The sequence below is a fragment of the Nyctibius grandis genome, chromosome 9 (genome assembly GCF_013368605.1).
Source record: "Nyctibius grandis isolate bNycGra1 chromosome 9, bNycGra1.pri, whole genome shotgun sequence".
NCBI classification, from domain to species: domain Eukaryota; kingdom Metazoa; phylum Chordata; class Aves; order Nyctibiiformes; family Nyctibiidae; genus Nyctibius; species Nyctibius grandis.
Genome location: NC_090666.1, coordinates 4,265,061 through 4,280,372, shown reverse-complemented (window position 1 = coordinate 4,280,372; position 15,312 = coordinate 4,265,061). Strand labels below are relative to the sequence as shown.

The window sequence follows — 15,312 nt, the reverse complement described above, 5'->3', positions numbered from 1 at the left end:
AGGATAGCAGGAGTACAGAGTAGGCAAGAGAAAGCTAGAGCTGTCGAGGGCACGTGGCCAGTCCACTGAAGAATCCCAGCATTAACAAAAAGCAACCAGTGAAAGGAGACAGCTCTAGAAGTGGTTTAAAAAAAAAACAAAAATTAAAATAAAAGGCAGCTAGATCAGATAAACTCATTCTGATTTCCTGTAAGCTTTGCACAATGGAAATGACCAGAGTAGGTTTTCCTGGCCAGCCTTCCCCATGACATTGTTTCAATGTCAGTCACATAAATGAGCAATAAAACACACCACCACCTTCATCATCTTGGTATTTCCATTTATTACGCTGTAAAAAGCAACACTATCTGGATTTTATTTCTTAAAATAAATAACTTTCATTTTCAGAACCAGTACAGCTCAAGTTTAGATTCATTCATGGGAAACTGCTAGAAATACATTCATCACTGTCTATTCCCCACATTACAGAATCTAAAAGTCAAGATCAGCCCAGTCAGTTACAATGACCAGAAGTACACTGCCATTAAGTATCACTGATAGTCCAGCTCTGAAGCAAAAAAAAATCTGGTACAACACATTTTGTTCACAGAGAGGCTAATTAATGCTAAGACTATCACAACATTTCTGAGTACAAAGCATTAAGTTAGCTTAACGATTTCAGGTTGTGATACAGAAGAAACATACATGACATAAAAACAAAGGAGTGGGGGGGGGATCCTCTTTGGAGCAGAAGGAAGTCAGCATTTGATAAGGTAACCAAAAGCTATTTACGGTAAAATCTACATGTCAGTGTCATGAATGATAGAACAGCCAAACCAATGTACTGCATATATTTATATTTATAAATAACGCCATGTCTAAATAGCTGCATCGCTGAGTTGGACATTGCAAAATAACGCATCTTCTCACAACGAGAAAATACTAGAACTAACCAGCAGAAATGCACTGAAGCTAGGGCTGGCTGCAAGCGCTCGGTATGATTCAGGAAAGCGTTAAGTTTAGGGACAGCCATGACCTTTACTGTTAACTCAGTTAAAAACGCCTTCTTTTGGTTTTGTGTATATATGTGTATTATATAATATACCTATCTTCTAACAATGCCAGGATGAACAATGCAAATTTCAATTAAATAAAGCTAAACCAGCTATTTTTTTTGAGAAGCCAAAGGATATGTTTTAATAGGGAGGGAAAAAAAAAGGAAGAAGTCAGATTAGCACTGAGATACAGAATACTGAACTAGAGTCCCTCTGAAAACATTCCTCTACACTAAAGCTGCCAGAGAAAACATGTTGGAATTTAGATGAGGGTGCAGCAGAGAAGAGGCCTTGTGCTACTCAGTGACCGACGTGGCTCAATAAAGAGCCAGAGGCCATTTCGTTTATTCTTGGTTAGAACTAAGGTGGCTGTGACACAAGATGTGAAAAGAACGGGTTAAAAGCCTTCAGAAAAACAGCTGATCTTCAGGAAAAAAAAGAAGGGGGAAAAAAAGCAGCTTTAGGAACAGTAAGATTCTTGAGAGAAAGTGTTTGATAACCATGCCAGCCAGCTTCGAGATGGGATTTCAGGGCTTTAGACTTTCAGACTCTTCCCCAGATTTCATCCTCATGGAGACAGTCACTGCTTGTGATGAGTATCAAGCACTTTTCCATGTGACTTGTGCTCCCTCCGGGGAGGCAGTATGGCCTATCGACGAGCCTGTACAGGAACTCGAGAGGATTTATTCTCAACTACACTGACCTGCTGGGTCACGCTGGAGAAGTGAACTTCTCTCTATGCCTTAGTGGACTCATTTGCAAAAGGAGGATAATGGGGTTCAGATCATCTTTATAAAGTGCTTGGGCCATTCTAGAAAGAATTTGGACATTATTTCAGGAGGATTTTGGTGCCTAAACAGAAAATTTGAACTTTGAGATCTACTAATGGCTCGTACACTATGTGCTAGGATATAAACGGCCATATACGCAGTTCTCAAGCACAACCTCCTTTTCCACGTGCTAAACAATTCTTGCCTAAAATTCTTGTGCTAAAATTCTTAAGTCCAACACCTGTGATGTTTTGTGAATATCAAACTCTTTAATTTTAAGTGACTGCTCACTTTTGAGGTTTTATGCCACAGTATTGGCAGAAGCAATTGCATGTGGGACAGGGAACTGTTGTAACATCGTACTTCTGCAAACAACAAGTATCTGCATCTACATTTCCCACGCCGGGGCACGTGCTGAGCTGGCTTCAGTGGCAAGACCATAAATGCCACCATTCACCACAAAAGGCGTCACCTACTTGTGCTCTGTTGCTGAACTCCTGCTCTACGCCAGCAGAATTCCCCTGATGCAGTATCCTGCTCCCTGGTTGACCTAGTGCAAGAAGAGAACAAACCCCAAAATTTGGCTTATCTCCTGCTCTGCTCATGCTTTGATTGGCTCTATGCTCCTTAAAGCTGTTTCACTCCATCCGTGCTCCTTATCACAAGTCAAGTTAAGTCAGATTTACATGTAATATTTGGTGTAGTACTTTGCCATTCACATACCTCCGTTCCCCTCGCTGGTTCCTGGTGCGAGTGCCAAGAGCACCACACCTGAGCCCAAAAGGGGGTTCTGCAGCTTGCCACGGCTTGCTGTAGTGCAAATACACCTGCCAGGAACACGACTGCACAGAGTGGAAGCACCCGCTTCCCCCAGTGATGGGGAAGTACTTTAGCAGCTGAACTGGAGAGAGAGGAGGGAGGCGAGACAAAGGGAAGTGAAAGAAACGCTTCCAAAACAAAAACAAAAACCCACTAAACACTGTTTGATGTTACAAGTCACATTCCCCTACGCCTTTTGGTCAAACAAACCTTAAAACAGATTCCCTGACAAGACTATCTCTAAGAACAAGCCTATGCCATTGACAACTGTCACCGATATACTCTGTTGATATTTATATTATGTAAACAAGGTTGTGTGGAAACTTTTTTTAAATTTTTTTCCCCAAGATAAGTGCAGATCCTTCCTTAACACACCCAGCCTAAATCTACATCAGCATCCTCAGCTTTTGAAAAACCTCACTGACGCTCATACCTGACAGTACGCTGGCTCACCTTGGCCATACTGGAAACAGAGGGCTATAGAAACAAAAACTCAGCAGAAAAATTCCTGACCACAGACCAGAGTTCACATAGAACACAAAAATAAATTAAGTAGTGCACAGTAAAGCCAACGACAGCTAAATATTTTTATACATCAATTATATGCAGCATGAGGTAATATTGCTCACATTATGGAGGGAGATTCTTAGTTGGTTTTGTTTCTTTTGAGAGAGATTGGATTTGTCCTGTGCGTATAGAAACTCCTGTAACATAACACTGAAGTAACAGAGACCTCCGTAAAATATATACCACTATCAGATAGAAACACACACGCTCTTCATTACTTATGTATACCACAATTAAATAGGTGATTGGATTCTTAGGATCTAGCTGAAGATTATTATAATAAGCCATCTAGGTTTTTGTGAACCGTTCGGTTCTCCTTCCCGTTGTTGGAATCCTCTGACGGCGTGTATTGGACCTGATATTCTTGAAGAATTTTGAAAACATCATGGTGTCCAAAGTGTAAAGCTTCATCCATAGGAGTGTTATTCCACCTACAGGAAGGAGCGCAGTATTTCTGTGATCAGCACATCAGTACAGAGCCAAAACACCACTTCTTTACATTCTGTGAAAATACTCCGTAAGCTGAGCACAACCTTTCCAATACTGGCTGTAATGGCTTCACCATTTTTTTATTCCTGTTTGCTCTGCAGAACCCACAGAGAACCAGCAGGATTCTGCTCCTCCTGCTTCAGCCTGCCAGCTCAATGCATTCCACTCTTACTCCTCTCGTCACAGGGGCTAGTGATGCTACAAGAGCACCTCTCCTCCAAACTGGCAATAAAACACTCACCTGTCTTTGGGGAAAGGATTCACTTTGCATGCTTCCAGTAGAAATTTAACAACGTCCACATGTCCTGTAAGAAAAGTAGGATTGTGAGTGTATGTATTTCTATATACCCACGTATATACATACACAACATTTAAAAAGCAGGTGTGCATACACAGAGAGTGAAGTTACTCTGAAGAAAACTGACCACGTTCCATTAAGGGATAGCAAATGGCACACGAGGAGACATTACCTTCTGCAGCTGCTACATGCAGGGCTGTTCGTGAGTCGTAGTCTCTTTGTTCCATATCCATTCCTGACAGAGCAAATCTAAAAAAAAAAAACCCAAAACGAACCCAAAAACGATTACAGAGAAGCCTTACATAATTAAACAAGTTACAGAACTAGCATGAAACACCCCCCCTGTGCTAAAGCGATGAAACACCTGCTGCAAGAGGAGGTATCGAGAGCACATCGCATCTTCAGTTGTAACTACAGGGGCCCTCACTGCTTTGCCTTTAAAAATAAGGTAGGGGCTTAACTTTCTGGTCTCTGGTTGTTATAAAGAAAAATAAAATGTCTTTGCAGGAAACTTAACAGTCAACTTATCTGATTTAAAATCTAACATGGACAAGCTAAGTCATGTAAGGCAAAGTAAATCTGTGCCAGCTGAGGAAACCCGGGGAGGACTCCCAAGTCTGACAGTCCTGAACAGCGTTACAGTATTGGGAGAGATCTTTCATCACACTCTGCTGTTCCACATTTTTCCAGCCTACATTTTTCAGCTATATTCTAGGCAAATTAATACATTTATTTAGTCTCTTACTATTATTACTTTAAACGCTGCCAGATTCTACTCCAGATTTCGAAAGCAAAGCTACATTTTCTAATCTCTCCACCAACAATGTGCATTTTCCAGCCTGATTTTCTGTGGCAGTTTCAGAATTGAACTATAAAGCAGGCTAGAGCAGGCTAGGATTTTCTGCCATCACTATAAAACGACTGGTTAAGGAAATTATTTCACTACAATCCAAAGAAACGGAAAACAATGGGGTTACAGGACAGTGTGGGGGCACCTTTCTGAGGGTTGGGTTTTGGAGGGGCTTGTTTGTTTGTTTGGGTTGGGCGGGTTGTTTTGTCTGTTTAAAGACACATATTTCTCTCTCTACTTGTGTATAGGAATTATTTCTCAAACCTTTTATTTCCAAATGCATTCAACCAAAGGAGGAGTCAGGACAACATAACTATTAAAATGCAGTAATTAAGCCTGTGTTAATAGAACATACTGAATCTCCAGTGCAGCGTGGACGGCCCCAACACAGACAATATATAATCGTAAGTAAACAGCAGCAGCAGGTACCAAACCAGCAGCTTGCCCATTCCCAACCCCACACTGATTTTTACCTCCGGAGTGCAGACACATCCCCCGTGTAGGCAGCGAAGAGCAGATTTATCACAGACTTCACCTACAAAGAGAGATGAGGTCCAGTTTATTTAGCTCCTTTCCTCAAAACAAACAGAACACACAGAAAAGCCCAGCGTGGTCAGACGGTCCAGTATTTATGAACCTGTTCATTTTATCCCCTTCCCTGGCCACGTTTTGTGGTGTAGTGTAAAACACCGGAATAATTCACACCAACTCGCTTTGCTACCAGCACTTGTATGTCTGTCCTTCCAAGGCTGAAGTGATAAGGACAGTAAAAGAATCACAAAACATGGATTTTTCTATTCTATTGTGGTAAAAAATACAAACTGTGTTTCTCTGATTGCCCAATGATACCGAGCATTGAATTAAAGGCAGCATCACTCTGCACAATTCAGAAACCATAAATACCTTGCACGACAAACTCATGCTGGAAAAATAAAGGGGTTTTAAATTTTGTTTTGATTTTACAGAGGAGGTTCATGATGCTGGGAGAAATCTATTGTCAGCAGAAGAGAAGAAATGGTACTGGTTTTCCTTTGCATTACAGATTTTCCTTGCACACATCTAATAAAGAGGCTTTCTTAAATAAACAGTTTTAAGCAATTCCATGACATAACGAACCGCTACAAGAAAAGCGAGGTTTAAAGGCAAATGAAAGTTAAGATCTTTTTGTATCAAATACCATAGGTAAAGTCTCAGGCAAGTAGTGCTTTTCTCAGCTGTATTAATTACTCTGATAAGAAATGCTACTGTTAGGCTACAAACCTCATCCCGTGCACATTTTAACACGTCCTGGCTATAACAACTCCCCAAGTTTCAAAAAGAGCCAAACCTGACAAGACAGATGGTTTTAAGCATCCCACATCAGCTTCTTTCATCAACAGATACGGCCACTTCTAGGCACCATTTCCCAGCGTTTTCCAGTCAACTTTCTAAATGCCATGCTGCTTTCTAAGTTGAGTCTACAAGGTTCTGTCGTTGCTACCAGCCAAGTAACAGAGATAAAGGGGAAAACTGATGCTGCGCTGACCTTCCACAACAAGGAGGAGAAACGAAACAAAACACATCGCCGCCCACAAGCAAGGCTCCCACAGATTCTGCAAGAACACTGGCATTGTTTTCACAGGGCCACAGACGAGCCAGCATCTACGCCTCTTATAAACCCCAGTAGGGGAATTGCTTGTTATTTCCGACACCTCAGATACGCAAAGAGAGACTGAAGCACAAGGAGACAGAGCCAGGATGGAAACAGAGCCGCTCTCCTCGCTCCAGTATCCACAGACCCCTGCAGCTCCTTTTCGGTTGGCACCACGAGGCTCAGCAGGCTCGGGAGCTTTGCACAGCAAGTGTGAGACCTGCTCACCAGGGTCTGCAGGTCTCCATCCCTTCTCGGGGGGCTCGGTATCCCCCAGGCTGCTTCTAAACCTGACCGGCTCCACAGGCTGGGCCCCCAGGCTCTTTCAGCACTGTCCCCACTGCACTTCAGTCACCTTTAACTGGGGCAAACCTGAGATCATTTCCCAGACTCTCCTCACAAGCACCACAGAGGACAGGCCTGAAGTAATTCTGTTCCTCCCATGAAGATTTTTTTGCTTAAAGCTTCTGGAAAAAACAACCAACCAACAGCAACCAAGAATCACACAGCATGTCAGGGCGGGCTTTGCTCAGGATGACTGAGGAGTTTCAGGGCGACTGAGGAGTTTCCCTTGCGAGAGGGAAGCTGAGCCCTGCTCTGCTGCTGGTGCCCTGCCCGTAGACCCGGCTGGCTGCCTTTAGACATCTCGGGTCCCGCAGGTCCCAAATACTCTCCCTTCTTCAGGATCTAGGATGAGCAAAGGACATTCTGTCTTTAAAAAAAAACCATTTCAGGGGTAGCTGATCCTTTTGGCTGGGCTTTGTTATGTTTCTGGGAAATGCAAATGTGTATTAAAATAATAAAATAAAAATAACACGCATTCCTTCCTTACAAAAAATAACTCCCCAAGTGCAGCTGCAGCCAAGAATCCCTCTGGAGTCTGCTGAACGTTTTGCTAAGAAGCCATTTTCATTTTCTATAATGATGTGACAAAATGTAATTTGGAGATTCCTGGGGCTTTCTAACACAATAATCTTAGGCCACGTCTCTCAGCAATCTGGGAGAGGTTAAAGCCGCTCCTTTCTTGAGATAAATAACAAAATCCAAGGTCACATTATTATAAAACAACTTCTTGACAGATCAAAACAAGTTCAGACAAAAAGAAAAAAAAAATCTCTGCTTGTTTAATTCAGAAGGAAATTTGAGAGGAAATATGACTGCTCTCTGTACAACAGTAAAGGTAACGGGATACAAAAAGCAGGATACAAACACATGAGCAGGACAATTATTAGCAGAAAAATTATCCAAAACTGGTCAGGAACGAACTCAAGCTGGAAAAAGCAGACAGAGTCTAGCCATCATAGCTGAAACAAACCCTCCCTAGGGCTACCTGTGCCCATTTCCAGTGAGACTTTAATGATTTTATGGAAGAATCAGGCTGGATTTGCTAGCAACAAAATACACCTTGACTCTGTAACTGCACCCTACTCTATCAGCAACATAGCCCAGGCCAAAAAATTAACAAATTTTATAAGGTATGAAGTGAAATTGCTCGAAAGGCAGCCACAAACAACAAAGACAGACATAAAAAGGGAATTCAAGAACAAAGTTTTAAAATCCACAAATACAAAATACATTTTGAATTCAAAGTAAGAATATACAGCTTCCATGAGCATCTTCTGGAACATCTCTTACATTTCAAGAGAATATTAATCTAAGTAGCGCATATATCAAACCATCATGTGAGAGGTTATCATTTACATTGAGAAAAAGTTATTATGTGAAAATAACTTGCTGCCAGCAGCTTTGTACCTGCACAAAATCTCACTTAGGCCACCATAAAAATCAAGCACAATCAAGACTTCAAGAATGCAAGTAAAAAATTCTCCATCCCCAAACTCACAGCTTACTAGCCTGAAACAACAGGTCTGTTGCAAAAAACCAAGAGCCAAAGAAACGCTGAAGTGGGAGCAGCAAACACATGATTGTGGGGGGGGTTTAACTGTAGGGGAAGGGGAACAAAAACGTGAAGATGACAGATGAGCTGTATCCATTCAAACTAATCAGAGCACAAGGGACAAGGCAACTAATTTAAGTGTTTAGAGACTCTGCCAACGCGTTTCTCACCGAGTGGTTCATTATCTCCTACATGCCACATTCAGTACTGGTGTTTGTGTTAACTCCCTCATCTTCAGAAATGGGAACAGAAAGTTTACCTTCAACCCAACAGCCATGAATTACCTTTTTGTACTGCACAGAATTCCTTAACTCTGAAAATTTAATAAAAGGAGAAGGGATGGAGTCCCTTCGCTATATATGAGATGGATCAAACATTACCATATAGCTATATAGCAGTATCAAACCCAGAGCAAAAACTGTTCCACCTTATGTCAAATGGGAGATAAAACCTGCATGTGCTGCACCAGATTAACCGAACAGCTCTCTTGTCACTATGCCAGAGATACAGAGCTACCAGGAAATCATCTTTGTACACAAACACTTCTTCCCGACTGCGGGATATAACCCTTGTCGCCCAGGTGGTGAAAGCAGCAAGGAAAGGTTCCTCAGGAATAGCTGTGTCACCCAACGTTGAAGATCAGAAGTCCCAGACCACACACCTTAGATATTCCCCTTCAGGTTAGTAGGTCTTAGAGGTCTCGGACTCAGCTGGATGAAGCTATGACTGACTCACTCTAGTGCTGGCAACGGTCCTGCCTCACGTCACAGGTGGCCAAGTGACCATGACCTCCAGAGGTCCTTTCCAACTAACCGTTCGCTGAGTCTGTGGGTAAGAACGTGAGCAGCACAAGACAGAAAAATCAAGGCTGTTGTTGGTGAAGGACTACACCGAGGTCAAGTTAAAGGAAGGAAACACGGGGAGTTTGGAGTGGCAGGAAGTCACACCGCTGCGGCAGGCATTTCAGATAAACACGGGGGCCACAAGGGAAAAACAACCCAAAACCCCAAAAGCGCAAACCAAGTGAGATATGGCATTGCAAGTTACAACGGAAAATTTAGTGTTAAAGTGACTTTAGTCCAAAGCTTTCATACTGCAGTTATTTTAAATATCTCCTAAGCCTGGTTGTGCTAAAAGCTTCGAAGAAGTCTCCTTGCAGCAGGATTCGGATGTGAAACCACCTGCACATGAGTGGAGGAAGCGCAGCAAAACACACGGGCTGCCTCAGTGTTTCAGGGAGCGTGTGCCCAGTGCGCAGCAACTACTCCTCAGCCCCCCACTTCTCTGTGGGACACACCATCAAAGTACTCTGGGGTAAGACATGATTGGTCTTGGTTTGTTTTTCTATTTCTCAGTATAAAAACCTAATGAAAAAATAACTTCAGTATTAATATGCTGAAGTTACTTATTGCAAGTGAAATTTCAACACATCTAACTGATCTGAAAGGCTTGGCTGGTATGTGGGAACAGCCTTGGTGGAGCATTTGTAACAAAATGGTCTTTCCTAGTTGAGCTGCACACCAAAATAGTCTTAGTCTCATGAGGACTAATAGCAAATCCCCATACATGACTGAGATGAGAATCACTTCTCTCTTAACACAGAGCAGTTTAGAGGATTTTAACGCAGAAGAGCAGCCTGTGCATCACCGCTGACTAATGCTCATCAACAGACGATCTCTCTGAACACTTCACTCCACTAAGATGGGAAACTGAGGCCCAGAGATGGAAACGAACTGCTACGGTCTCATGGGGAGCACAGAGCAACTCGGCGCTTTCTGCCCACTGGCTCACGTGCTTCAGCGTTATTAAAAAACAACCAGACCTCAAGTAGGAGCCAAACCCAAGCAGCCGGCCGTACCAGCCCCGTGCTCGGTACCTGCCCACCTGTCCCTGTCACTATGGGGCTGTTTGTCCTGCTCTGCCATCACTGCAACGACTCCAGCACAGCCCGGCGAGCCTCTGCTCCGTACTCTGCTTGGGGCTGGAGAGAAAAGCCGAACAGCTGTGCAGGCAAAGAAAACAAATCCTTCAGAAAAAAAATAATTTAGCTCAGCACTGGATTAATTCCATGAGAAGCTCTTAAATAAAAGGTCACTCAGTCTGGATTTTAATTTCCTACTGTGTCCTGCTTCCTGAGAGTGCTCCCCCCCCCCCAGCTTCTTTGAAAACATTACAGAATTTACAGTCTAAAAAAATATGACTTCCAACTTTACCATTTCTCCAGGTGGCTGAGCCCAATAGTTTAAAATGGTGCTGCTAAAGGCAATACAAACAAGGGTAAATAAACAAAACCCCCTAATCTTTCCAATGCTTTTTACATAATATTTAGGGACAACACCACAGGTTAGCCTTCAAAAAAAGATGTTCAAAATGTTGGAAAAAAAACGTTGTCTGAATGCATATTGTTTCTCAAGAACTTTGCCATACCTGAACTTGCCTGTGCCCCAGACCCAGTGTGCTGACAGGAGACTTTCAAATACAACAACGAGGGGGGGGAAAAAAAAAGATAGTAGAGGTAGTTGAGAAAAAACGGCGACCACTCTCTTCTCTCACGCCTCGTTTTTTGTGCTTAAAATGGGACTCAGCGTTTCCTTTTGGGAACCCTGCCCTCCTGCCCAATGGGCTTGAAGAACAAAGTTTTAAACGTTCCCCTGCACAGCACAGAGGGATGGAGGTAAATCAGGATACAAACTTCAGCTCTTTCAGCTCAGGAGTTCCCTAATGCCAAGCAACTGCCATACTGACCCCAGGTCCTGACGCGCTGGGATGTCAGAGCGGGTCCCAGGTAAGCAGGACTCCTGGTGCGTGATATCCTCCCAGTTCGTCTCCTGACAAACGTTCCCAGCTGCACTGAAATGGGAATAAAGTTCTGCAGCTCCTCACCAGCACAGAGAAATGAGAGCGCCTTGTCTGGAGGTGTCCCTGAGGCACAGGTCTCCACACCGCTCAACCTACCAACACAGTCAATCTGCATTTATGATACCTCGGCTATCTTCCTTCGGCACCTGTACCCACAACCGAGGACGCCGCTGCACAATTTCCCTATTTATACAAAAAGTCTGACAGATATTATTTCAAAACCATGGCTCCTGGTAACTCGGTGTCACAACCAGGAGAAGGTTGAGCGCGCAAAGCACTCAGTGACTTCCCCGCCACAGGCCGGGCTCTCTCCTCACCCCGCTGAGGGCCACCGACGTACCGGCCGCGCGAGCCAAGGCCCCGCGGGCCGAGGGAGGCCCAGCAAAGGCCCCGCGGGCCGAGGGAGGCCCAGCGAAGGCCCCGCGGGCCGAGGGAGGCCCAGCGAAGGCCCCGCGGGCCGAGGGAGGCCCAGCGAAGGCCCCGCGGGCCGAGGGAGGCCCAGCGAAGGCCCCGCGGGCCGAGGGAGGCCCAGCGAAGGCCCCGCGGGCCGAGGGAGGCCCAGCGAAGGCCCCGCGGGCCGAGGGAGGCCCAGCGAAGGCCCCGCGGGCCGAGGGAGGCCCAGCGAAGGCCCCGCGGGCCGAGGGAGGCCCAGCGAAGGCCCCGCGGGCCGAGGGAGGCCCAGCGAAGGCCCCGCGGGCCGAGGGATGCTGCGCCTCTCCCCAAGGCCCGCTGCAGCCACTGTGGAGGCACCCATTGTAACAGCGCACGGCGCCGCTGAGCCGGCTCAGCACCGGATTAACTCTGAAACGCAAAAAATAGATTTTTAAGCCGTCTAAGGTTAGCGTTTGCCCAGTGAGCGAGGATTAACGCTTCATACCAGGGAGAGACCCCCTACTACAAAGTCTTCCTATTCTCCTGACCTTTGCAAATGACCAAGTACCAACAAGTAAGGCAGGAGCAAAGAGTTTACATGAGCCGAGGAGGACTGCACAAAGCAATAAAAGCTCCAAAATCAAATTCGCCTTCACAGTAATGCTGTTCTGCTGCTTTTCCTAACGCTGACCCACTGATGAGGGTCATCTGGGTATGTAGCAAAAAGCAACCATTCCTCCTGCTCTCCAGGAAAGCTGCAGATTTTTAGATGCTTATTTTATCAATGGAAAAAAATCCTGAAATCTAAGATGCCAATATAAATTCTGAAACAGCAGTAGTGACCTATAAAAAACAGAAGTAAATCTAGAGCACAAATTAAACAATTCAGTCATTCAGTTTTTGCACACTGTACTTGTAATTCAGCTATGCTGTAGCATAGCCTATAGATAACTTTCTCCCTGCATGTAAGGATTCAAAATAAAATTGGAAAAAAAAAAAACAAACAACAAAAAAAACCAACTCAAACCTGCTCAAAATGGATTTTGAAGCTTCAGCTTTGAAATTAAACCTAGAATGCAAGCAGTCCCTAAAAGGACTAAAATAAACCAGGGATCAGTCTCAGAGAGAAACATGTCTGTACATGCAGACACTAGACAGGACCACTTATTTTTAAAACTGACCTTTTTTGTATTTACAATTAATTTGCAATAAACTGGAATCTGCTCCCCAGGGTCCACTGATGGGAAAAAGAAAATCACTGCTCAGGCCTAAAAGACAGCCACAGTTTTCCTTTGAAATACCATTCTTCATCACGAAGGTAAGCTGTATTTTGTAGGGAAAGAAATCTCAATGGAAACTCAAGATTCTTTCCAGCTGAGCTTCTGCTTTATTTCCCCCGATATAAAGTGAAAGTCATTACCTAAGGGTAAGTAAAACATTTACTTTTAAAAGTAAAAACTAAGACTGAACCGTAAACAAATATCCAACCAAAACAATATGGGTTTGTCAAAAGCACTAGCTATTACTCTGTCCTCCCACTGAAGTTTCTTACAGCTTTTAAAATGGCTGGTTTTCAGGCTGGCACAAACAGATCTCTGCAACATCCCGTGTATTTGAAGGACTGAAATGGATATTTAGATGGCCCCAGTGCCAGCGCTGGAGAAGTGCACGTGCAGCACCTCTCACACAGCGATCTCCAAACTCAGCCAAGCATCACCCCCGTTCCACAGCAGAGATGCCAATGTCCATACTTACCCGCCTGCCCCACGCCAGCACAAGCAGCCTGCCAGGATCCAGCACCCAAACCTAAGCGCTGTGTTTTAGTCACCCCATTTCAGAGTAGTTGAGGTGCCACCCAGGTGAGGGCCAGCTCTCAAGCAGCCTCAGGGCTCGCCTGGTGAGGTTTTTCTAGGGATGGACAGTCCATGAGGGCACTCTAAGCAGCCTCTGGATTAAGCCACATTACCTTATCATACAGAAAACTAACAGTTACATAAGAAAAGACAATTTCTCTACATAACTTCCTGAAGCATGCAAAAAGTAGTCTCTCGGCTGGAGTAAGAGTGATGGACAGACCACACCTACCTCTACAGCAACCTAACGCCAATTACCTCAAACAGAGCCTCCTGCCCGACATTAAATGAACACAAGGCTCACAAAAAGTTTATGAAGTCAGAACTCCTTGGGAAAGTCTCTGTTCCTATTATACTACAAATAATTAGAGGATATGTGAATAAATTCATGCGTACACTTATACACATCAATGACATGCAGAAATATTTGAAAATACAAAGTTTCCTTACTTCTTCAGGACTTTTTCCCCCACCCCTTTAGCCTGTTTTCACAGAATCAATCAGGTTGGAAGAACCCTCTGGGATCATCGAGTCCAACCATTGCCCTGACACCACCATGTCAACTAGACCATGGCACTAAGTGCCATGTCCAGTCTTTTCTTAAACACTTCCAGGGATGGTGACTCCACCACCTCCCTGGGCAGCCCACTCCAATGCCCAATAACCCCTTCTGTGAAGAAGTTTTTCCTAATATCTAACCTGAACCTCCCCTGGGCCAGCTTGAGGCTATTTCTACACTACTGATCCTTGTTTCCTCACGTAATTCGAGGAGAGTGCAAAAATCACTCTAGAACCTGCAAATATTTACTCTTCTGTGTTTTGAAACTAACACAGGCAACAAGGCTTGGTCATTTTTTTCTCCAGCCCCTTTTCTAACAGACTAACTACCATTTCTTTCCCTCTAGATGGTGCAAGCTCCTCTTCACAGCTCGGGACAGAGAACGATAACCCAGCTCCCTTAGTTTTAGGAGCTGTGCGTGCAGCATTTATTTTTGGAGTCAAAGCTGCAACAGTAAGTTTCAAAGCTGCTACCATGGAGTTTATTTTTGGAGTCTCCCTGGTAGAATTAAGTTGAAATGCCTCTTGCACAGCAATTATTCACACAGCTTGTGCTGTTGGTCGAAAGCTAACAGACTCATAAACCACACACATACTCCTCAGTAACTGCCTCACCGTTTTTAGCAGTCATGTTCAAGCTGCTTCTCCCACGAGTTATGCCCAGACTGCAGCCACACACAAGGCTGTACACGTAGCCAAAGCAGCTTTAAACCAACTGTGCTGCTACAGCTGCAAAAACCTCCAGTGAGCCAGCAAGCCAGCTAGTTATTCACCCAGGTTCACAGAGGAGCTTCTCAGTCTCCCCTTGGCTATATTGCATGGCAATACAGTCCTCACAGCTTTCAGTCTGCAATCCCTTAGATAACTGCATTTATGACCGCAACAAAGACCTGTTCCAGTGCTCTGCAACCTACACACAGACCCTTACTGCATCTGGAGAGTCGAGCTGATTACACAGGAACACGAGGAACGTGCTATTTTAGGTAATATTACTGCTTTTTGGTGAATTTATACTTTCTCAAAAATGATACAAATGTGCTGGATAATTTTGTAAGTTAAAAGGGTTTTTTTTTTTTTTGACCTTTAAATTGTTCGTCTAACTACCGATCAGGCTGGCAGCGGTCAGCAGCTGCTAAGAGGTAGGCTCTGGGAAATGAACGGCTGCTCCGTCAGCAAGTAAGTGTAGGAGAGAGAACGTGCAGGGCAGCCCTCGAAGGGCTAGCACTGCGGCTACTGCCTCCCACCTCGGCACCCGACTGCACTTCAGACAGAGCCAGGAGGAAGGTGGGAAAAGAGATGAGAAAGGTCCTGCTGTT

At 44.5% G+C, this 15,312-nt stretch overlaps 1 protein-coding gene across 1 annotated transcript in view; it reads right to left on the bottom strand.

Moving 5' to 3' along the window:
* Positions 1–302: 302 nt before the first annotated feature.
* Positions 303–15,312, bottom strand: part of GLS (glutaminase) — a 67,103-nt gene continuing 52,093 nt past the window's right edge. Inside the window, exons 15-18 of the mRNA XM_068407531.1 lie at positions 5,301–5,362; positions 4,150–4,226; positions 3,921–3,984; positions 303–3,621 (exon numbers count right to left, since the gene is read on the bottom strand). Of these exons, the coding sequence (XP_068263632.1) occupies positions 3,465–3,621; positions 3,921–3,984; positions 4,150–4,226; positions 5,301–5,362 (360 nt within the window). The 3' untranslated portion in view covers positions 303–3,464. The remainder of the gene's footprint in view (positions 3,622–3,920; positions 3,985–4,149; positions 4,227–5,300; positions 5,363–15,312) is intronic.